General features: G+C 40.5%; 1 protein-coding gene across 2 annotated transcripts in view; it reads right to left on the bottom strand.

Moving 5' to 3' along the window:
* ANGPT1 (angiopoietin 1) overlaps positions 1-24,046 on the bottom strand; it is a 375,883-nt gene that overhangs the window by 69,003 nt on the left and 282,834 nt on the right. For both annotated transcript variants that reach the window (XM_075582478.1, XM_075582477.1), the window contains exon 7: positions 11,211-11,377. In XM_075582478.1, the coding sequence (XP_075438593.1) occupies positions 11,211-11,377 (167 nt within the window). The remainder of the gene's footprint in view (positions 1-11,210; positions 11,378-24,046) is intronic.

Genomic DNA, 24,046 nt, shown 5'->3' with positions numbered 1-24,046 from the left:
TTTACCCTGCAACAGATGCCAAAATTACCACACTCCAAACCACACTACATTCCCTCTCCTCGAAACACAAAAGAAGTACAGACCCTCGAACCCTACAGGATATAAAAGACACCAAAATTGAGTTAAATATGTTGCTGACCTCCAGGGCTGATAACTCACTGAGTTGGTCAAAGAGGAAGTTTTATGAAAAAGCAAACAGGCCGGATACTATGCTGGCCTGTATGCTATGAGACCGGCAGTCTAAATATAACATCCAAGCTATACGCTTATAATCCGGTATCACCACAGCCAACCCTAAGAAAATAGTAGCAGAATTCAGTTAGTTCTATGAATCTCTATATAATGGAGAGAAGGTGGCCCATAATATTACAACGAGCGGGACACAGAGATTTCCTGGCCAGCTCAAATCTAGAGAAATTGACGGACGCTGATAGAGAGGCCCTGAGCGCAGACTTCTCTATCGAAGAAGTATCACATGCCATTAAAGAACTTAAACCATCAAAGGCACCCGGGCCAGATGGCTTTTCGGGGCTATACTATAAAAAAATTATCAAATCACTCGCCCCGAGGTTGTTCCAAATGTTCAACGCAATTTTAGCGGGAGCTCCCATCCCCAGGGAAATGCTGCAGGCGTCTATATCTCTAATTCACAAGCCTGGTAAGGATCCGCTGGATTGCAAAAGTTACAGGCCAATTTCATTAATTAACACTGATATTAAAATATACGCTAAATTATTGGCCAACAGACTTTGTCTCATCCTATCCAGACTTATACACCCAAATCAAGTCGGATTTATTAAGGGGAGGCAGGCAGAGGATAATACCCGACAATTTATTGATCTAATACAAGTAACACTCAAAGTATGTTGTTAAGTCTGGACGCAGACAAAGCTTTCGATAGGATAGACTGGCCTTATCTAAAGGAGACACTTGCGGCATTCGGCTTTGGAGATCGGATGAGTGGGGCGATTCTCTCACTGTACTCCGACCCTACCGCCAGGGTCATGGCACGAGACAGGGGTGCCCACTATCTCCTCTCCTCTTTGACCTGTGTATCGAACCACTGGCGGCACAAATCAGAGGCAATCTTGACATCTCGGGGTTAAGCGCATACCCACAATCTCATAAAGCGGCCCTATTCACAGATGATATCCTCTTGATCATTACAAAACCCCTCACCTCCTTACCAAACTTATTTGATCTTTTAGATAGATTTTCTAGGATCTCAGGGTTCAAAATAAACCAATCCAAATCTGAAGCTCTGAACATCAATCTCCCTAGACATACCGAAAAGCTACTACAACTAAATTTCAAATTTAATTGGCAACGGAAGTATCTCAAATACTTGGGAGTCCACATCACCAAAGATACCAAAGACATTTATAAAGCAAATTATCCAACCTGATTCGAACTCTAAAATCGGATTTACATAGATGGGCTCCCCAAAGAATATCCTGGATAGGTAGGATACATAGCGTAAAAATGAACTTACTCACCCGTATCCTATACCTCTTCCAAACTCTACCAGTACCACTCAGAGAGAAGGAACTACTCTCACTTCAATCTGAGATCTCTAATTTTATTTGGGGAGGAAAAAAACCGAGAGTCAACAAACTGAATATGAAAAGACCAGTACTTGCTGGCGGCCTAGCAGTACCCTGCCTGTTATCATACTATAAAGCGGCTCAATTAAGCTAAATTGTCAAATGGCAATCCAACCCACATTTGAAAAGATGGGCGGAGCTTGAAGGGGCTGCCTGTTCCCCATTGGAACTTAGCAGCTTGATTTGGTTACCCAAAACAGAGTGAAAACTTGCTGACATCCCGCTCTCCTCAATGACCAACTCATTATCAATCTGGGAGGCGACGAGGGTGAGACATTCCCTCACAACAAGACATACTATGATGGCCCCCCTATGGAATAATCACGAGATCGTCCCGGGCCTAATCGGCAGCAATATCTCAATTTGGAAACAGAAAGGATACAAGCGAATTAGAGATCTGGATGGTTACAATAGAAAGATCAAAACATTCGATCGCATCAGGCTAGAAAAAGATATACCCCACTCAGAATTCTTTAGATACCTTCAGATCAGAGAATTTTACAATAAATTTGCCCTATACCCCCCCTTGACATCTTTTGAAAAGCTCTGTCTGGCTGAGACAGACACAAGGGGACTTACAGTTATACGGAGAAGTGATCGGTTCAGCAATATAGGGACAACAGGTGCCCTCTTTTAGATCCCAATGGGAAGCAAATATGGGAGAGACCCTTGAGGATGAGGAGTGGAAGGCTATATTCTTAGCAACAGCAAAAAGTTCCATTTGCACCACTCTCAAGGAGAACGCATATAAAGTATTCATGAGATGGTACCTCACCCCACTGAAATTGTCTAGGTTTGTGTCAGGATCCGCTGTGCCCTCGACAGTGTGGAGGATCGGCAGATCTGTTATATATGCAGTGGTCCTGCCCACGGATCTCCCCAATTTGGGAAGAAATCAGAAATTGGATTCAGAGGATTTTTGACCTCACAATACCACCAGACCCATGGCTGTTCCTTTTGAACAGACCACTAGCGGGCCTTACCAAAGCAAACAACAAATTAATAGCACACTTTGCAATAGCAATGCGGAGCGAGATTGCAGCATTATGGAAACGCCCCGATCTCCCAAGCATCCCAAAGATTTGGAATCGCATGTGGTTTATATGCCAGATGGAACAGTTAACGAGTTTAGTTAACGACACTGGCAACAACTTTCTAAAAGACTGGACGCCCTGGCTGGCCCAGACAGACATCCCAGGGGTTAAGAGGGACTCAATTTGGCTATAATAGTAATAGGTGCATTCTCCTTGGGAGGGGATAGTCCACTACATTCCAGTTACACGGATATTGAGAAAGCAGCTCCCCAGCACCAACAGCTCAAAGTCGATTCGGGCCTATAAGAGACAATCTCGACAGGCCCATAAGCAGAAGAGATGGAGATGGACCCTTCTGACTGCCTACCCACCCCACTCTCTTTCCCCGCCCTTCCCTCCCCCCTGTTTTTTTTTTTTGTGTTGTTTGTTCCTATTATTTTATTACTTTCTTATTTGCACTTTATACCGAATTGTTCAGTTATAGGCTTAGCTCACCGTGATTCGCCCGGCCGAATAGGGCTCGAAAGGCCGCGCAATCTCACCAAGACTGTTTCATATATTTAAACGTTTATCATTCACACAACGAATTGTATTTTATATTATGTTGTACTTTATGCCTGTATTACACAATAAAAAAACTTAAGTTATAAAAAAAAAAAAAATGAGTGGTGGCTTAGTGGTCTCATTATGACTTGATGCTTATCCTCTGTTGTAAGCAAAGAACAAAAAACAGTTGAACATTTTTCATCATGATATTGCTTGTTTACACTTAATGTATAACAAATTGTAAAAACAATTTTGAAAACTTAAGAAAATACACTGTGTTCAATGTTTATAGCCTTCTGAAAGGACAAATATTTCTTTTAGAATTCAGTAAGTTTTCTTAGGCATACATTGTGTAAAATCTAGTGCCAAAATGAATTATGTGGCACTAAGACCTATGTAAGAAAAAATACAAACAGACTGTTAAACATATTTCAACTCCCCTGGCTGATAAACAAATCACATCAGTGAAAGATTCACGTATTGCCATTCATTTGCAGATCAGGCTCGTTACTGGTGCCAAACTGACCAGGGCAAGACATTTTTTTTATTTCATCTTTGGGCGTCTTTTTTGTTGTTGTTAGATATTGGCTGTATCATTAGTAATCAACAATGCATATGTTTATATTTCGGGTACAATATACTATGGCACTTGTACTAGCAAATTACTTGGCATCTACTTGCACACTAAAATTACAGTGCAGAAAAAACACAGTAAAAAGGCAAGAGAGGAATTACACATACTGTAGGCAATTCAGAGGGGTGATGGGGAGAGGAGGGGGAAAGGGGTGATGGGGAGAGGGAGAGAGGTGGGGAAGAGATGGGGAAAGGAGAGAGAAAGGAGTGGTGGGGGGAGGGAAAGAAAGAAATGGGTAAGAGGAGGGATAGAAAGGGGTGATGGGAAGAGGAGGGAGAGAAAGGGGTGATGGGGAGAGGGAGAGTGGTGGGGAAGAGATGGGGAAAGGAGAGAGAAAGGAGTGGTGGGGGGAGGGAAAGAAAGAAAGGGGTAAGAGGAGGGAGAGAAAGGGGTGATGGGAAGAGGAGGGAGAGAAAGGGGTGATGGGAAAATGTAAAGAGAGAAAGGGGCGATGGGGAGATAAAGGGGTGATGGGAAGAGAAAGATAAAGGGGTGATGGGAGGAGGGAGAGAAAGGCGTGATGGGAAGAGGAAGCGAGAGAAAGGGTTGATGGGGAGACGGAAAGAGAGAAAGGGGTGATGGGAGGAGGGAAAAAGAAAGAGGGTGATGGCAGGAGAGTTATAAAGGGGTAAGAGGAGGGAGATAAAGGGGTGATGGGGAGAGGAAGCAAGATAAAGGGTTGGTGGGGAGACGGAAAGAGAAAAAAGGGTGGGAGGAGGAAGGAAAGAAAGAGGGATGATGGGAGGAGGGAAAGAACGAAAGGGGTAAGAGGAGGGAGAGAAATGGGCGATGGGGAGAGGAAGAGAGAGAAGGGGGTGAGGGCGAGCGGAAAGGGAGAAAGGGATGATGGGAGGCGGGAGAAAGGAAGAGGGGTGATGGGAGGAGGGAAAGAAAGGGGTAAGGGAATGGAGAGAAATGGGTGATGGGGAGAGGAAGAGAGAGAAAGGGGTGATGGTGAGATGGAAAGGAAGAAGGGGTGATGGGAGGAGGGAGATCAAGGGGTGATGGGAGGAGGGAGATAAAGGGGTGATGGGAAGAGGGAGATAAAGCGGTGATGGGAGGAGGGAGATAAAGGGATGATGGGAAGAGGGAGATAAAGCAGTGATGGGAGGAGGAGGAAAGAGAGGTTTGATGGGGAGATGGAAAGAGAAAGTGGTGATGGGAGGAGGGAGAAAGAAAAGGGGGTGATGGGAGGAGGGAGATAAAGGGGTGATGGAGAGAGGGAGAGAGGAGATGGGGAAAGGGAGGTGATAGAGAGAGTGGATGGGGGTGAGGAGAGTTACTGGGGGAGGGAATATGGGGAGAAGATAGGTAATATGGGGGAGAGAAAGGGGATATGGGAGAGGGGGGAGAGAAAGGGGATATGGGAGAGGGGGACAGATATGGGGAGGGGGGGAGAAAGGGAGGATGTTGGATCAAGAGAAAGCAGGATGGGGATATGGGGCGAGAGATAGTGAGGATGGAGAGAGAAGGGATAGAGGGGCGAAGGAAAGAGTGATAAGGGAGATATCTGTGACATTTACATATTTGTAATAAGGAAAGCTCAAGAAAAAAGTGTGCACCATAGGTTATAGAGTTTTTTTTTTGTTTGTTTATATTACGAGTTACATTCACAGCTGAAATATGGGTTTGGCTGAGAGAACAAAATCCATAAATCAGACTGGGGAGGGAGTTAGCACAACCTCAGGTCACTCCGCATCTAAAGTAAATACAATCCGGGCGTTTTCATTGTTAAACCGTGCGTTTTGTCACTTTGTCACTTTTTGTAGAAGCGGATTAGAAAATGCGATTTGCAATAGAGAATGTGTAGTTGTTTTTTCACAGTTCAAGTCGCTACTTCTGAACATGCAGAATGCAAAACTGCGCAGTTTGGCAATGGCACCTTCCGAGCTGCTAGAATGGGTCCCATGGAGTTAGATTGGCAGTACTGCAAATATCCCAAATACAGGTTCCAGAACTTCAAACACATCAAAGGATTCATGGAAACACCAGTGGGATTGAAGTAACACTTTGTCAGCACATTTCTATAAAACTACTGACTGATGTTAAATAGGACATGAGAGAATAGTGCTAGGAGCCATTACACAAACAATTACAATCCATGGAATATTCTTCCTGAAACACAGGTTGCCAAAATGACAACCACATTAACAATTACCAATCTAAAAAACACAGTTTAAGTAAATAATATTAAAGACTGTGCACTAAAAAATACATCAAGTAGGATATGCTCTGCAATAAGTATTTATACAGTGCATAGGACAACATAATGTTTACAGATAACAACTTTGTGAAGAAAGGAAAGACTCCATATCCTTCTTTTAATAATGACTCTATACTGTATAGAGCATTCAGTGCCATATTAGAAGTGTTACTTCACATTCAAGTGAATGGGGCATAAAAGGCCATATTCCTTTGAATGAGCTGTACATGACCATGTTTTCTAAGCAGTGCTGGTACAGTACAGCAGGTGTCATCTCTAGTAAAACTGCTTAGTAAATATTACCTATAATCGAATGGGTTGAGTTGCCACCCAGATGTGAGTTGCCACCCAGATGCAGACCATGGTCCATAACCACAAAAGGACATACAGTACGTGAGCTGAGGCATGCTAAAGCTTAGCACTCTTTTGTGGTCCTGAGCCCATGTGAGAGCAAACAAAGGACATTTGAAAGCTAACATTTTGAATAGAATCATCACACAGTACAATGTTTTACAATACCAGTTGAAAAGCCTCTGCTACGTTGTATTTTAAAGTTAAAACTCTAACTTTAATCTCGGCCTGATACAGGCGCAGTACAAGGGTTGTAGAAGATCTCGGCCGGATACAGGCGCCAGTACTGTATGAATTCTCAGTTCAACTCCCAGCAGCCTTCTCCCTACCTGCTAACTATACCTATAGGGGTCAATACCTTTGTTTTTTTTGCTAGGAGTTGCAGCAGTTAAAGACAATACTAGGATCAAATTCTGGAACTGTAGTCCAGAGATATTTGTAACAGTAAAATGAAAAGCTTAATGAACCTTTTCATTGCTGGAAGTAAGGTAGCCCCCCCTGCCTGGATCTCAACCATGTGACTGGCGATGAACAGGTGGCGATGAACATGATTAGAGATGTGCACATTTTTTACCAACTGCAAATATGGCAGAAATCACTGTTTTTTGCAAACTTGGAACTTTCTTCTTTAACAAAGGTTTCAGAGGAGTTTGCCACATATGATGTCTAAAATAAAATTTTCAATCACATTTCGCCAAACAAAGAAATACCTTTAAATATGGGGGAGTGAGAGAGATATTAGAAAAATAATAATATAACTCATTTGAATGTACTTTGCATATTCCAATTACCCTATTTCCCATGTATATCCTGTGTGTTCACATTTCTCTTCCATTTTGTCAAGTTTGACTGAGCAATTAAGAATAAAAGTGTTGATGCCATTTACTCTAACTTTGGTGCTTTTTAAAAAAAAATGTTTGATTAAATTGTAGGCAAACGGCATGTTTGCAAATTCCAAATCCGAACTTCGAAAACTTCTAGGTTCATTTAGAAGTTTGAGCCAAACTTCAGAATTCATTTTTAAATCGGAGTGAAATTCAAGTCCAAACCCAGCAAAGTCTCACACACGTATTAATTTTTATTTTTTTATTAACTGGACAAACCTTTCAATTCGCAAATGAAGAAACCTGCAAATTTTTTTGGGAGAAAACTCTCAAGAGTTGCAAAAAAATCTTTTACATATGTCCTGCTTATTTTGCTAGGTTTTTTTTTCTTCTTTGTTTTAAGTTTTGGATTAAAAAAAAATCAAGTTGCAGAAAAACCCACATTTGTAGAACAAAACCGCCAATGAAATTACCCACCCTTAGTAAATAATGAATACAGAGAAGAAAAAAACATTCTTCAACATACTGTACAGCGTGGGTTCATAAATAAACATTATTTGATATAAACTTTATAACCTTCTCTGAGGCAGTTACCACAGAGGTTTATTGTGATAAGTTAAACTTTAGCAAGACTTTTGACACGATGCCCCATTATAACTTAACACATATATAGCGTATAGATCCTGTATAAAGAAAGCAGATACAGTAGTTATGTCTAATGATATAAGGCACAATTCATTCAAATAGAAAGAAAGCTGTTCTTACTAAAGTTACTAAGGCATCTAATAAAGTTTAACAAAACAAATTGGGACAATTCTAGATAAATTAGCACTGAAAACATAACTGAAAAACTAGAAAAAATTCATTTATCTGGCTTTTCTAAACTGTGTACACAATGATTTCATCTAATGAAGACATTTCATGTTAGTCCTTTAAAAGGTATCATCACCTACAGTGAATCTACCTAATGAAAAGTACAGCAAATAAAGTTAAAATAGTTAAAGTGTACTGCATTGATCGCAGACATACTGTACGGCAACTAAGAAGTGAACACAGTTTTGAGAAGTACACTGGCTTTTTGAATCCTTTTATTTACACCACTTCAACTTATCAAGATTCTTTGAAAGTGTTTCTTAGATACCAGCTCACAAGCCCTAGTACAGGGGGGTGGGTTTTTAAGATTTAGAACCAAGTTTCTGCTTTGCCATGTTTTCTCAAGTCATTTCTGTACGCATTAGGTATTCTGGCATGAGAAATGCGAGAGCTTCTTGTTCAGGGAGGCTTGGAGATTTGGGTCCCTATAGTAACCTTTTCATGGGACAAAGTCATTTTGAATTAGAAAAGGTTTAAAGACAGATTTTCTTCAAACTGGACATTATTAAAACCAAGATGTAAACCATTCAACTCGAAAGTGGCTTACTCAGTTTCAAACTACTGCTGCTTGATACCTCAGAAACAAGCTTAGCATCAGATAAGTAAGAGTATGTTAAATAAAGACTGGGATACATGACTGCTGAGCCATTTCAAACTCAACATGATTTAGCTATGACAGACACCATTGGGCAGCTTTCTAAGGCAGTAAAACAATAGAGTGCACAGGTCAACGAAACATGAGAATACTAATGGACTCATCCTATCTGTCTCCATATGTTCGCTTTAAGCTTTTTTATGCAATAAATATAACTCGCTAACCATGATTGGCTTTATGATATATATAGCCTACCAATGTATTATTTCAATTCCTATATGGTTATCTCATTTTGTGTAACACACTTAAAACATTGCTACATTTTAGATAATGCTGGACATTATTTTGTTCCGAGTTTAAAAGCCAAGTTTTGGTGCTTATGGCTCAGGACCATAAAGTAACTTGTCCAAGGTATCAAAGCTGCCTTCAGTCTAAGTTCTTTCAAAACTAAAGCTGTCTCACATTTTAAACTTGTCTGTAACTGTTCCATATGCCGTTAACATATATTATCTTTAACTGTTCATGCAATGTCTTTAATATAATGTATAACCCTGTGCAACCATGGTAATGGTAATAATGTAACCATGTATTTGTCACCATGTATTTGTCACCATGCATTTGTCATCATAACTCTGAGCCCAGGACATACTTGAAAATGAGAGGTAACCTCCATGTATTACTTCCTGGTAAAACATTTAATAAATAAATAAATTATCTGACACTGGAACTCAGACCAGGTTCATCCCCCTCTTAGGCTGCATGTTTAGCACACGATTACGTATGTTCCATAATTTATATATATAGTATGGCAATTAAAGTCTTCATATTATTCTCCAGAGTTTATCCAATGCTGGATTAAAGAAGGACTCGCACTGATCTTTCAATTGCTTCTGGTATAAGAAGCAGCTCTTGTCCATTCCTTTATCAAATCTAACCCTCCCATTGTGTTCAGCCTGACAAATGTTGTTGCTTTTCAAACCATTTGTTCATATCCCTGTGTCTATAATGTAGTTCCATGTTCTAGCAGCCATAGAAATCCTGGAGATTGTAGGCTGTAATACCTTTTATATGTTGAGGTACTATACAAATTTGAGAGGTTTGTTTGGGTATTTTGTTTACATTGGATCAGGAGTAAATATTGGATCACATATTTAACAAAAGGCATTAAGGAGGACCCAATTTACTGTAGTACTGTATTAATTTCGGAGTAATTCTGCCGGGCGTAGAGGTCATCACTTCGGTTACACATGTCATCACTTAAGGTGTCATCTCAGCTGCTGTGCCAATCAGCTGTTCGTTGTCCTCGCTTGCGAGCAACAGAACGCATGCGTGCTGTTACGCAGAGACGCTCAGCTCACGATCAGCTGGGAACCAGCATAGCTGTTAGGCGGATACAAAGGGGGTTATGCACAAAGCAGTGATAAGTGTTTTTAAGTCAGATATATGCTTTTTGGCGCTATTTATGGCGCAATTTTTTTAGCAATGACTGTGTTTTGATGATGAAAAGCCTTTTAAGCGCGATACTGCAGTGTTATCACTGCTTTGTGAATCGCACTGCACGCAATATTGAGAAATAAAGGCATTTATCTCACTTAAAAACACTTATCACTACTTTGTCCATAGCCCCAAAGTAACTGCTCGCCGGTCTGTGAGCCCGGCGCGGATCTGTGGCTGAGGTTCTCTAGCAGCGGATCGGCTGATAAGCTGTGTTCTGAGTGGCTTCTACGGTCCCCCCGAGGACTTGGTGCACCGGGTCAATACAGAACTACATCATTGGACTCTCAGCTCTCACTTGGAACTTGTGGAACCCACTTTTACTTTCTTATGTAAGTTCATGTATTTGTTGTGTGGTTTTTATATTACACATATTACTGTTAATTTCTGGTGCACTGCGTCTTCTGTTTTGTCATTTTGAAGATTATTTTGGAATATTCAGTGGGAGAAGGGAGCACCCACATGAGACATACAGTATGCAGCAAAGAAGTGGATTCTTTGAAAACTATCTTTCATCTTCAATTGAATACCTAGCTTTGGCAGTCAGCGTGATTGGAACTTCTCTCTTTACTACATAAGTAAAGGTATACATACATATACATACTGTACAATGTGCTTGATTTACCATTTTCTGTTCAACAATACTGTCAGTAATCTAATTTTTATCAGTCTTACCTGTGGACCAATTTAATATCTTCTTTTCATAAATAATAACTATGGATGCTCAGCAGAATTATTATTTATAGCATTATATTGTTTGCATTTGATGTGCTAACATTTCATGAAGGTATGTCTTTATTTAATGTGGATTTCATGTGTAAATACAATTAAGCTTCGATGCTACATCTTCTGATTCATTTTCACTTGTGGATACTTATTTCATAGGAATTGTTATAATGGATTACATTATACAGATGATATTATTATTGTTATTATTTTTATTAATAATAATAATAGTAATAATAATCCAGGTAATAATAATAATATAGTACACACGTTTTGTCAATTTTGCAGAAGAGTATGAAAGCTAAAAATGACATCACATTTCTTACCTGTAATTCTGCTTTTCGTTTCCTATGTGAAATCTGTCATACTGTGAATGTGCATGATTGCCTTCCCAGTCCATTAATTCAATTCTCAGAGAGTACTGCCTTTGGCTGGTTATTGCAAAGATAAACTCATTTCCCATCCAAAATTCACCAGATGGACTGCCAAACCCCTAGAGAGAAGTCAGTAGAACAAAATATATTTATCTTTACAACACAAACTATTTTAATACTTTTTATAAGGCCATTATTATCTTTTATGCATACAGTTATAATATCAACAACCCAACAAAACTGTCATTAACAATGGCCGCATAACATTGTACATTGCTAACCCATCTCATTAGCTATGCTATTTCGTTATTGCGTTTTTACTCTGCTGATCCAGAATAATGAAATCACATTGTAAAAACCAGAGGCTGGACTGACAGTGAGTGATTAAATTGCATGTTTGTGACTGAATCATTTAGGGAAGTGAGAACAGCCTTTCTATACCATTACATTGTCTGTCAGAGGTGCACAAACGTTTCCATCTGCACCCCCCTGCCTGCTCTCCCACCCTACTCTCGCTCCCCCCAACTTTACCTGTTCTCCGGCGTCTTCTGACATCACAACGTAATGTGGCCACGCGGCATCATTTGATGCATGCAACGTGTCACCAGAAGCCGCCGGAAATCAGGTAAAGGAGTTACAGAGGCCCCGTGTGCGATCCCCTGACATTTTATTTAAATTCTTTGGGGAAGAGAGCGGGGCCTCTGTAAGCACCACCCCCCACCCCCAGAAAAGTTTGTTCCCCCCCCCAAAAAAAAATTGTGCCCCCAGACACCCAGTTTGCGCACCCCTGGTCTAAGTGGCACATTACACTTCAGTTTGAAAACACAGATAGAAGAAGACTTAGCTTTACCTTATAATCTAAGTTTAATCATTTGTCTAGGTTAAAGTCTATACTGGGAGACTTCTAGAAATCAGAGACCTACTGTATCTTTCAAGAAAGGAGACAAAGATACTTGACTGCTTTCTGGTATTAGTCTGCAGTAATTTAAACAAGTACCAAGCACACCTTCCAAGACATGTCAAAGATTGGTTGATGTTGAAATTATTTAACAAGCCTATAATTATCACACTGGAAGATAGGATAGGAGCTGTAGTTGTAATAAATACAGCAGACAATCTATGAGAAACATACAATATAGACAGATGAGAGACACTACCGCAAACTAGAGGAAAATCCAAGTAACATTTACATGAAAGAACTAACCAGGATTATTAAAGGCCTCCCCTCCAATATAATAATAATAATAATAATAATAATAGCATGTTTTTGTATAGCGCTGCTAGTTATACGTAGCGCTTTACAGAGACATTTTGCAGGCACAGTCCCTGCCCCGTGGAGCTTACAATCTATGGGTTTTTTTTTTTGGTGCCTGAGGCACAGGCACCTGAGGCACAATATCACATACCATGTACATGGCTTAATTCCTGAGCACCCAAAACTGAGTTCCTTCTACAGGCATACCTCGCATTAACGAACGCAATGGGACTAGAGCATGTATGTAAAGCGAAAATGTACTTAAAGTGAAGCACTGCCTTTTTTCCACTTTAGCATAGGATGGACGTATGTCTTTTTTCAACCTCCTCTACTATGTAACCATTTAACTCCTGAGAGGCTCCCTCCATCAAATGCTCAGACTATTTGCGTTTTGCATTACTGTGTAACACTAACCATTTGCATTAAATGTTTCACATATGCATTTTCAGTTTATTGATTTATTGTGCCCTGTATAAATATATCTTACTGTATTACTGTAGCTTCTATGGTAACATGCCTGCAGAAGGGACCTGAGTAGTGAATGTGGTATAATTTTTAAAAATCAGTTTGTCATTTATGCTATCACTTCCACCTTAATTTTGTTATTTTTTTTCATTCTAAAATCTTTTTCCCGTCTTGAAAGGATTGCTAATGCTGACTGGTCATGCTATGACCTTATGAATGTGCACCCTACAAATTGACCATACTTGTTTGGTTTGGCTTCATTCATATTACACAAAATATTAGGCTGTGCTTGTACAATAGACGTTACAATGTAAAGGTACTGACAGAAAAGGCATCTAGAATCTACAAGCCAGAGTCAAAGAGTACAGACGTATAAGAAAATAAGGGAGTAGATTCAAAATGCAAAGAGATTCCTAAAAACCAAGAGCTTTGTAAAGTATTTCAGATATAACCAAGTTAATAAAAAAAGTGTATGTTTGAGAATGTAAATGTAAATACACCATGAACTGAAATGCTGTACCAATAACTGCTACATTCTTTACATAGAGTGTTCACTAATCTACCATATAATATTACAATTACAGTAACTTCCTGGAATTCATTCTGACATATTGCTACTTAATTAACTACAGTGTACATAAATATCCCACAGAATCTAGAGAAAAGAGTTCAATTAGCTTTCATTGAAAGAAAAAAAAATGTGCCACCTGCAAATTGAGGTATTGCCCCCAAAAATATTAGGAATATAACTTTCTTTTTTTTCTTAAAAATACAAATTGACAACATGTTTTTAGACTATCCAAACCAGTTTCTAATAATTTTACTAAAAAATAAGCTTGGTGAATGGATTCCCAGGTGGGACAAATGATCCCGCTCAGCTTTATTCAGTAATTAGGGTAGTAAGAATGTTAATCGAAAAGGGGTGGAGCCAGCAGGAAACTGGCGTGATTCAAATAGAGAGGGAGAAGGAAAAGTGTTCCCTAAAACTGCACTCTGAAATAGGTCCCACACAAGAAATGTTAAAAATTGTAATTTTAGTAAACATATAGTCCTGGATTGTAGCCAGAAATTAGAACTGCGGAACTAAAATAAAAGCAATTAAAATAGCTGGGTGTAAAGTTAGAATTAGGTCCTACAGCGTAATCCTGCCAGAACGAGGCAGGGGACGGCTCGTAGAATTATGATAAAAATATCAGGCTCTATGAAAGTAATCTGCTACATCTGGTGTATTATTTGAGAAGTAGTGATAGATTAGCACTCTATAAACCTTTGAATGCCAAGTGGAAAATGTAAATTTAAAATCATGCCTGCAAGAGGTGAATATAGTATATAGTATTCCCACTCCTCTAGGTGATTTAGCCGGAAATGTGAATAAATACCCCCACACACTTGATGGAAAAAGGTAATCAAAACTTCCTCCCCCTTTTAAATCTGATCTGACTTCTTTTGACCAATATGGCAAACGTGCCAGACGTGTTGATAAATTCAGTAGCCCCTTTAGAATCACATTAATTATTGTAAATCTTATCCCTAATTAATCCGTAAACATATTCTGTTCAGATTTCTTCTTCATTCAGAAGTTTAAGGTAGTAGTATACTGTAGATGAACAATAATTCAAAGTCGCTATTCCTTCAAAGTGGGAGACAGTGACCCCACATAGAACCAGCGTGCATTACCTCCCCCCCCTGTTTTTTTTTTCTTATTATTTTCCTAGTATTATTTGTTACAGTTACAGGGAAACATATTAGTAGCAGAAAGAGAGTAGATAAGACTTCATCCAAAGTACTGTGTTCAGTACTAGGGACCATTTACCAAGCAGGATAAAACAAAATGGAGTTGATGTAAGGAAGAGCATCTGAAATGGGGATCGATTGCATTATTGAAGCTTATCCGGAAAGACTGGAGGACCTCGACATATAAAGCCAGAAACAAAGAAAGGGTGGAAGCAAATGATACAAGCTTTCATATAGTTAATATTAAGGTACATATAGGGTTTAAGCATTTTTAGTAAAAGAGGAATGCTACAGTAGAGAAAGTGGTTTGGGTTGGAAGCTAAAGGGTGGAAGATTTGTTGGAAATGTGAGGGGTTGTTTTTTTGCTACTGTGTATAGAAAAGCCTTCCAACAGGACTAGTGGAAGCTAATAACGTGCAAATTCAAGACTGTTTTGGAATATATTACATTTTATTTAATATGAACAAGAAGTCGTAGATGGCGGTGCAGCTGCCTTGGAAAGAACGATGACCAAAGATTGCAATAAAAACTAAGTACAAAAATTTATTGGCACATGAAGAAGCAGCAAAAAAGTCCTCTGTTTTATATGAAGGAAGAGTTTGAGGTTGTTCAACAAGTAGGAAAATAGTAAAAATAGGTGGGTCATATGATCCTCATCTGCCAACAGCTTCTATATTTGTATTCCAACGTAAAAGCTACTAAGCCTACTGACACGCCACATTAGGTAAGGCTTACTGACAACTTTCCCACCAGTGGAACCCACAGGTATAGATCCATCATTCTGGGTGTAAAGTGACCAAGATCACCATTGCCACATGGTCCACAAATCTACCCTGACCACCCCACCAATAGAAGTGTTCACTTTGAACCATCCATTAAGTCCATATTAAAGATGATTGTCCCATGTTCAACACAATGTGATACATCCTCCCTATGCCAGCATGAGCCATTGTTTTCTAGATCTCTACACTTCAGATAACACTTCCCAAACTCCCAGTGAATGTTGCCATCATATTTGTGGTCACCATATTTATATACTGCAGATCTTTAGAACCATTTCCACTGCTTTGAAGTTTTGCACCTGTAAACTTAGATCAATCTTTCAACAAACTATAAATAAGAAGCTAAACAATAAATTGACCTCATTATCTAATTAATTATATCCACATAAGTTATTATGGACAACATGCAAGATAAGGATTGCTGGCTCCTCCAGGGACCTTCTCATACAGAGAAGCTCAGGAATTATTTAATTATAGAGCATTCCTCCATATGCTAGACTCAAACCAGATACACCTCAGATGTCCCTGTTCACTGTGTTACTGATCTAGAGACCTCTACTCACTTCAATTTTACATTCTTTGCAGATTCAAACTTTCAAGGGGCCAAAACTTAGGCTGTGTTCACGCTGCAGCTGAGCGCGCTTGGCGCACTCACTTCAGTTAAAGTCAATCTGTACGGCCATGCTCACATGGCAGGCGTGCGCTGGTGCCGTACGCTCTCCCAAGCTAGGCGCTTGGGGAGACACAGAAAATTGATTTTCAAGCACGCTGAAGGGTCGCGTGATCCAAGTAAAGTGAATCCAAGAAACCTACTCATCTGATCTGTTTAGGACATATGGGTCATGAAGCTCAAATCATCTGTTAAAAACTACCTTACTGAATGACACGTCTCCACAATTCTTTTTTGATAATAACAGCTTACTCGCTCCTAAAACACCCCAAAAAGGCAAAGACAAAAGTGACCTTAAACAATAAAAGATCAAATCTCCAAACATACGGTAGAACAAAAGTCCATTCACCAAAACTAACAGTTCAGGAGTTACTGGACACCTTTGCCTTCTGTCTTCATTTAATGAATAAAAAATGTCTCGGTCACATCTCCATCCAAGCAACTTATAGAAAAGGAAATAACCACTAGTTTAAATGTTCTCCATCAATAATGCATCTGTCTTGGCTGCTGATAATTGGCACATCATGCCACAATACTTTGGGAAACCGGTACATTAAATTCCGCGTGGACTTCAAAAGGAAATTACAGGAGAAAATGTCCCGATCGTCTGCTGTGCCGCATATAGAATAAGCCTATACGTCGATTTGCACTTCGTGGTGTCAGTCAGCTTTTGCTTTTTAAACGGAAAATGATAAATTATTAAAAAAAACAAAAAAACAAAAGCCCCTGTTTGAACACATAACTAAGTCATATGAATGTTTGCAGCGGAAGAAACAAAGCCATCGCAGGAATATAAATCATTTGTTTTTCTAGCATAAGTCTGTGAGAATGAAATACAAGCTGACAACCTTTCAAATCGAGTAGATGCAATAAATGTAAATGTAAACGGTAATTAAGTGTTGTAAGAATGGATGAACTTTTGTTGTACTTTTATAGGTGAAAGGCATGTCACCTGGGTGTTATTAAATAATATACATTTATGGTATCTAAGTGAAGTACTGTCAGTAGAGAATTCTCAGAAATTTGTAGACCATTATATTTTTTTATGAAACATGTTTTTAATAGAGAATAATGCTGCTTTGCACTCTGTTTAGTCTAGAATTTTAAAACACAACAAAAGTTACACAGTCTATAAATATTTTCATACGGGTAAAAATGTCATAAAAGATACTACATTTATACTTCTGTTTTTTTCTTCTTTTTTTACATAAATAGGATGAATACAAGTTTGCACTAGGCGGCATATTGTTATATTTTAAACCTTACATAGTGCTATTTCAAAAGACTTTTAGAAAGCCACATGTCTCCCCAATATGGAAGAATATGTTCTCATGACATAGATGAGATTTAAAGGCAAATGTATGTAGCCATGCTGTAAAATGGTCTACAGTTTCCTCTCATGCTGGCAGTAAACCTGGTAAGTTACAGGGTTGCCAGCAGTAATCATGGAGGGTTGCCCTCACACCCTGGTGAGGTGTCATATGCATAGATGGGAGTGGCTGCATACTCTGAGTCCACCGTTAGTGACATCAGAGATGTGCCAGTTTCCTGAAGTATATAAGGCACAGCACTGCCAAAAGTTAGTGGTTGGATAAAGGAACAAGTCTGAGTTGAGACTTGCGAATGAGGGGCCCACTAGTGCCGTAACTAGTGGCCCAAATCAAGTCGAGCAGCAGCAAGGCTGACAAGGCCACACTGTGTCCAGGGACCTGGCACAGGGGTGATCTCCCTGAGGGGAGAGGGGATCCCACTCCATTGGGAGGGTGTACCTTTCTAAGGGACAGTATCGAAAGATGTGTGGCTGAGCTGCCAGCTGTGAGGGGCAGCTGGCCCATACCACCACCAAGCAATAAAGATGATCTTGATTAAAGACACCCTCATGTGTGAGTCTGGAATTACTCTGCAGAGGAAGGCACCATGGAGGAGTTCCTCATCAGAACCATCCCCTTGCGGACGCAGGGATCCTGATGAGGTGGAGGCGCTGCACTGGATATAGGTAGGACTCAAGCACACTACCTCAGCTGCCTGTCTGGGTTGGCATTCCCCACATAACATCATGCAGGAGACTCAGGAGTCCTGTTGCCAACAGGTGCACCACCAGACACTACCATGTAATGGGGGCCGGTTAGACCACAGGGGCCAATGTGAGATTGGGTGGGTCAGACAGGTCCAGGAAAACCATTACATTTGGAGGCGCTGCTGAGATACCTATCAACAGGACAGGCTTTTGCTAGGCACACTGGGAAACAGGGAGAGTGTATGCTGCCACTTTGTGCTGTGTTGCGACGGACCTAGGGGTAGTCAGGGGGCTGATGGAGTTTGTCAGTTCGCAGGGACGACCTAGGGGCATGAAAGGAGTTGGGGGTTTGGAGCTGGGCTATAGCTGTCCTAATCACCTTGAGGTAGTGCTATTTGGTAGGATGCCTAAAGTGATAGCCTGTTAACGTGGTCAGGAATCCTGGAGAGGGTCTGCGCTAGGCTGACCAAGAGAGGTAGACGCCCAAGTACTGCATGGAAGAGCCAGAGTACTCTCGCCCATTCCAGACCACTTACCGAATGGAGTACAGAATGGGAGGAAGGAGACACAGCAGACACAGAGAGAGTGAGCCTAGTCGGAGGTACTGCAACACGAGTCAGACCTAGATAGGTACACAAGGTGGTGCTTCAAGGCAGTCTTTATTGTATTGGTGTGGCAGCTGCCCCGCAGAGAGGAGCTCCATGTACAATAAAAACATATACAGTAACCAAATGGCGACCGCAAGAATGGAGGATCCGCGCAGTGCGGAAGGTCCAAAATGGCGGATGGAGGCTGATGGAGAGAGCGCACATGGCGTGTGTGCGGGTGAAGAACAAGCTACGGAAATGACTTTTGCGAGCCTGCTGTGGAGTGGCGCCAAGGCTGTGGCCGCGCCGTTTTTGTCCTGTCTAGGACCCAGGGGTACTACCCCTGAGGACATTGAGGAGGACATTGTAGTGATGTGTGGGGAACATGATGGATTTGCTTGTCAGTCGGCGTACAAACAATCAAAAGCTACCTCAACCGTTAAAGAGATTGACAGTGCAAACCAAAATGGCGGTTCCCGCTTCCCTGGGAGACCGCGTGGCCCAGTTGCAGACAATGAATACAATACTGGACTGGCAGAGAGTTGGTCAGGAGTGGCTCAACAGGAAAACCCCACCCTGATGGGGAGTATGGCGCGAAAGCTGCAGCCGCCCCTCATGGACTATGACTAACTCAACCCCAGTGCTGGGTCACCCGATAAACTTATGGGACCTCCCCCTAATCTCAACCAGGGGGAGTTGTTTCCAATTATGCCCAGTGGGAACGGATCAACCGGCCGTACCCTTACAGAAAGTAGTTCCTGTAATCAGTGCTGCCTGTGGAGAAGAAGACAAGGAGTTTGAAAGCAAAGTGGCTGCAAGAAATTGGCCGGGAATGGCGCCAAATATGGAGTGGTGCTCAGGGAGTGGTGGCACGAAACCGGAGGCCGCGCCCCCCAGGACTGTGAAAAGTTCAGCACTTATACCGGGACACCCAATAAATTTGTGGGACCCTCCCCTAATCTCCACTAGTGAGTGGTTTCCAGCTTTGGCAGATGCGGGTGGAGTTAGCTGAAGGAGGGGTTGGAAAACCAGCCCCTGCACTTCAGTCATGAGGAACCAGTGAGCAGAGCAGACCACTAGTGAGAATAACAGAAAAGACACAGCGCAAATCGCTCATAGTGTATTAAAAAATATATTGAAATAAACAACAAAAGGTGAGTATTAAGCGTACATCAATAAAGTGTAAAACAATCAGTTTCGGGATATTGTTACCCAAACGCCACAGGAGACCGGAACAGATGTCCTCGCAAGGATTTGGACACTGGTGCCTCTGGTACACAGTCCTGTTGGGGTAAGTAGGGAGCCTTTGAAAGTTCTACTCCAAGACACGGATCACACGTGTGCTGCTGTCCCATGCAGTGCTCTTGGGCAAAGCGGAGCTCCACGCCAGCTAGATTCTCTCTCTCCCCTCCGTGCAGAACACTTCCGGGTTGGTGACGTCACCGCGGGAGAAAACGCCGAGTTTGGCGACGTTTTTGCTGGGGCTGCTCGCGTGATGGGGTAGTAGTTAGAGATAAGACTCTTGGCAGTTCTTCCAACGCGTTTCGAAACCCGTGGGTTTCTTCATCAGGGAATAAATTTGAGTGGTATTAAAGGAACTTTAAATACCCCACGCTCGTAATTCATTGGCTAATCCTGCTACTCACACAACCAATCGGAAGGTGGTAGGGGAGGGGTAAAGTCCCGGTAGCGCGCGTCACTGGTTGTCACTAGTAACATAACAACTATACAATAAACTTTATTAACAATCAAATAAAATGACAAACAAACGCGATTGATGTTGCTAAAAACAAAGAAAAACATGTTAGACACTAATAAAATACATAGCACGGAAGTGTGTCAACACCTGACACATTAGGAAGATCATTTTTAGCCCAATTTGGACAAATATTAAGAAGAAACATGAAAAGTTCTCAAGACCAATCAATCATAAGAACATTCTTTATATGGGTGCATATTAATATCTGTTAAAAAGAACCTTGCAGCAATGTAAAACTAAAAGGAGAATGAACATTTTTTAAAGGAGTGGAACAGGATTTTGGATGATTGTTCTATATCATTGATGAAGCTCATCATTTATGAGAGAACCAAAACATTAAAAATGATGGACAAAGAGATTACAGATGTCATAAAAGTGCTGGAGCCCCTAGTAATCGAGTATGATTGCTCGGAGCTGGAGCACGACCTCCGCATGAAACTTGAACATGCGGAGGAAGAAACTTTAAAGAAGAAACACGAGAAGTTCTTTAGAGACAAAGCTGATTACGATAATAACAGACAGAGGAACTGGGCCAAAGATTCTGATAGAAGTAGGTCCACAAGCACTAAACCTAAAGGAGGGGGCAATAGAGGTTCCTCCCAATCTCAGAACAGAAGTAACGAGCAGCATAGAAATTTTATTTCTTTTCCTAACCAAAGAGTCTGGGAAAATTGGAATGAGAGGGGTAGGGATACTCAAGTGTATGAGGGTGAAAGGTGTCTCACTCCAAACAATGGGTACCCACCTCATCATAGACATGAGGGACATTTTAGAAACCCCAATTATAAAGGGAAAAACTACATTCCTAATTTTAAATATGGACATAGGGAATATGTAAAGTATGATACAAATTTTAATCAAAGAGTTCATAAACCAAGTCCTAGACCTAGATCACCGGCCCAACCCTCACCGTCGGGTTTTTTAGACTCAGTAAAGAACCGACACATGGATCCCTTAAGGGTGGGAGAGGGTCAGGGAGTAGTACAAAAACCGGAGATAAAAGAAAGAAGGAAAAGGGTCCTATCAGGAGAGGAACAAGAGGGGGGGCCAGATTTAAAGAAAAGAGAATGCGAGAAGCCTTAAAAACTGTATCCCCGAAAGGGATCTTTAACCTGTCCACAGTCATCTTGACGGATGACCAAAAAAAGGTTTTAGATAGAGGCCTCACTTTCTCCCGTTCATGTGGCCCAAATGCATTCCAACTGTATTCAGATCTTCAGAAGTTTGTTCGGAATCTTACTCTGAAGAGACATTTTATTAAATCTGATTTAGAATATAACAATGAAAAAACAGTTACTGAGGCCAGTCTTGTTCCACCTATCCAGACAGAGACTACGGACACAGACTTAATTTGCACACATACCCATTTTAGAGGGAAGTCCAAATTTTATCCCGCACACTCAAAAGGCCACCACATAGAGACATTTTTTAACATGGTCAACAAAGATTTTAATGTTTTAACTAGTAATGTCAAAAGTAGTGATTTTAGACACAATTTAAATAAGAACGAAGCATTGGCTCTAAAACTCCTTAAACAAAATAAAAACTTGATTATCAGGCAAGCTGATAAGGGAGGTGGTGTTGTGTTACAAGATAGGAAGGATTATGAGGGGGAAGCCCTCAGACTCCTAAATGACACCACCTCCTATAAAAGATTAAAAAAGGACCCCACTGGGGAATTTTTGGCTGTATTAAAAGATCTTTTAGATGAAGCTCTAACTAGTGATGTTATTGAAAAAAATGAATTTGATTTTTTATACTGTAGTAGCAAAAGGATTGCGATTTTTTATCACCTCCCAAAAACACACAAAAACTTATTGAACCCGCCAGGCAGACCGATTATTTCGGGAGTAGAAAGTTTAACATCTAATCTATCCCAATATGTGGATCATTTCCTCCAACCCTTTGTGGCAAAACTTCCTTCATATTTAAGAGATTCAACATCAGTGCTAAATTTGTTGGAAGGTTTTGTGTGGAAAGATTCATATAGGTGGCTGACCTGCGATGTGCAGACTTTATACACCAACATCCCACATGCGGAAGGTCTAAATGCTGTTAATTCTTTTTTACAAGAGGATGTCAAATTACATCCCTTAAACAGAAAATTCGTCTTAGATTCAATTAATTACATCTTGAAGCATAATTATTTTATGTTTCTGGATGAATTTTTCCTGCAGGTTTGCGGAACTGCGATGGGCACTAGATTTGCCCCCAGTTTTGCAAACCTGTATATGGGAAGATGGGAAGATGATTTTATTTATAACAACAACCCCTTTAAGGCAAATATTATTGTGTGGTGCCGGTTTATAGATGACATTCTGTGTATATGGGACGGTGACCAGTGTGCGATTGGCCATTTTTTACAATATATAAATAAAAATGATAGGAACCTAACCTTCACATTTGTAGAGCACGAGAAAGAAATACACTACCTGGACCTTAGTCTTACGGTATCTGTAGAGGGTAATGTAGTGACAAAAACACATTTCAAGGAGGTTGACACAAATAACCTCCTTGTAGCCACAAGTAACCACAAAAGAACTTGGATAACAAATATTCCTAGTGGCCAATACTACAGATTAAAGAAAAACTGCAGTACAGAAGTAGACTTTGAAGAACAGGCCAAAAAGTTGACTTCAAGATTCTTAGAGAGAGGCTATCGTTTAGAGAAACTCACTAAAGATCTGGAGAAAATAAGAAAAATAGAGAGAAAAACAATGCTGTTACCAAAAAATAAAACGAGTAATAAACTCAGGGAGAATGAGGGTAAATGCAATGTATCCTTTATCACTAATTTTAACTCAATGACGGGGCAAATTGAGAAAATTATAAAGAGAAACTGGTCAATTCTCACAAATGATTCACTGCTGAGCGACCACCTCTCAAAGTTCCCAAAATTCATATACAGAAAAGCTAGAAATCTAAAAAACACACTCTCCCCTAGTAACATTAAAATATCTGAAGACCCTAGTGGGGATAGAAAGTGGTTGAGTAACAAACCAGTTGGGAACTTTAAGTGTGGTAAGTGCTCGGCGTGTAAGCATTTGCATCCGGAGAGAAAAACTTTTAGTTGTATAAATGGAGAAATCCATGAGATTAAGGATTTCATCTACTGTAACACTGACCATGTAGTGTATTTATTAGAGTGTCCATGTGGCCTTTTTTATGTAGGACGTACTAAACGACATTTAAAAGTGCGTATTCAAGAACACCTGCGTAACATAAAAATAGGGTTTATGAAGCACAGTCTGTCGAAACACTATGCACAATGCCATAATAGTGACCCCTCATCTCTATTGTTTAAAGGAATCAAACATATATCAAAAAATAGGAGAGGAGGGGACAGAGTGAAAGAACTCTCTAGGCAGGAAACCTTCTGGATACACAAATTGAACACCTTGTATCCAGGGGGTTTAAATGAAGATATAGACATCTGGTCTCTGTACTGATGTCTCTGTGTATCTAATGTCCTAGACTTCTGTTTATTTTATTTCATTGATTTTATAAACTCATTTTTAG

The sequence above is a fragment of the Ascaphus truei genome, chromosome 2, assembly GCF_040206685.1.
Source record: "Ascaphus truei isolate aAscTru1 chromosome 2, aAscTru1.hap1, whole genome shotgun sequence".
In the NCBI taxonomy this organism is placed as follows: domain Eukaryota; kingdom Metazoa; phylum Chordata; class Amphibia; order Anura; family Ascaphidae; genus Ascaphus; species Ascaphus truei.
Note: the sequence above shows the minus strand (reverse complement) of the source record. Positions and strands in the feature narration are given on the sequence as shown.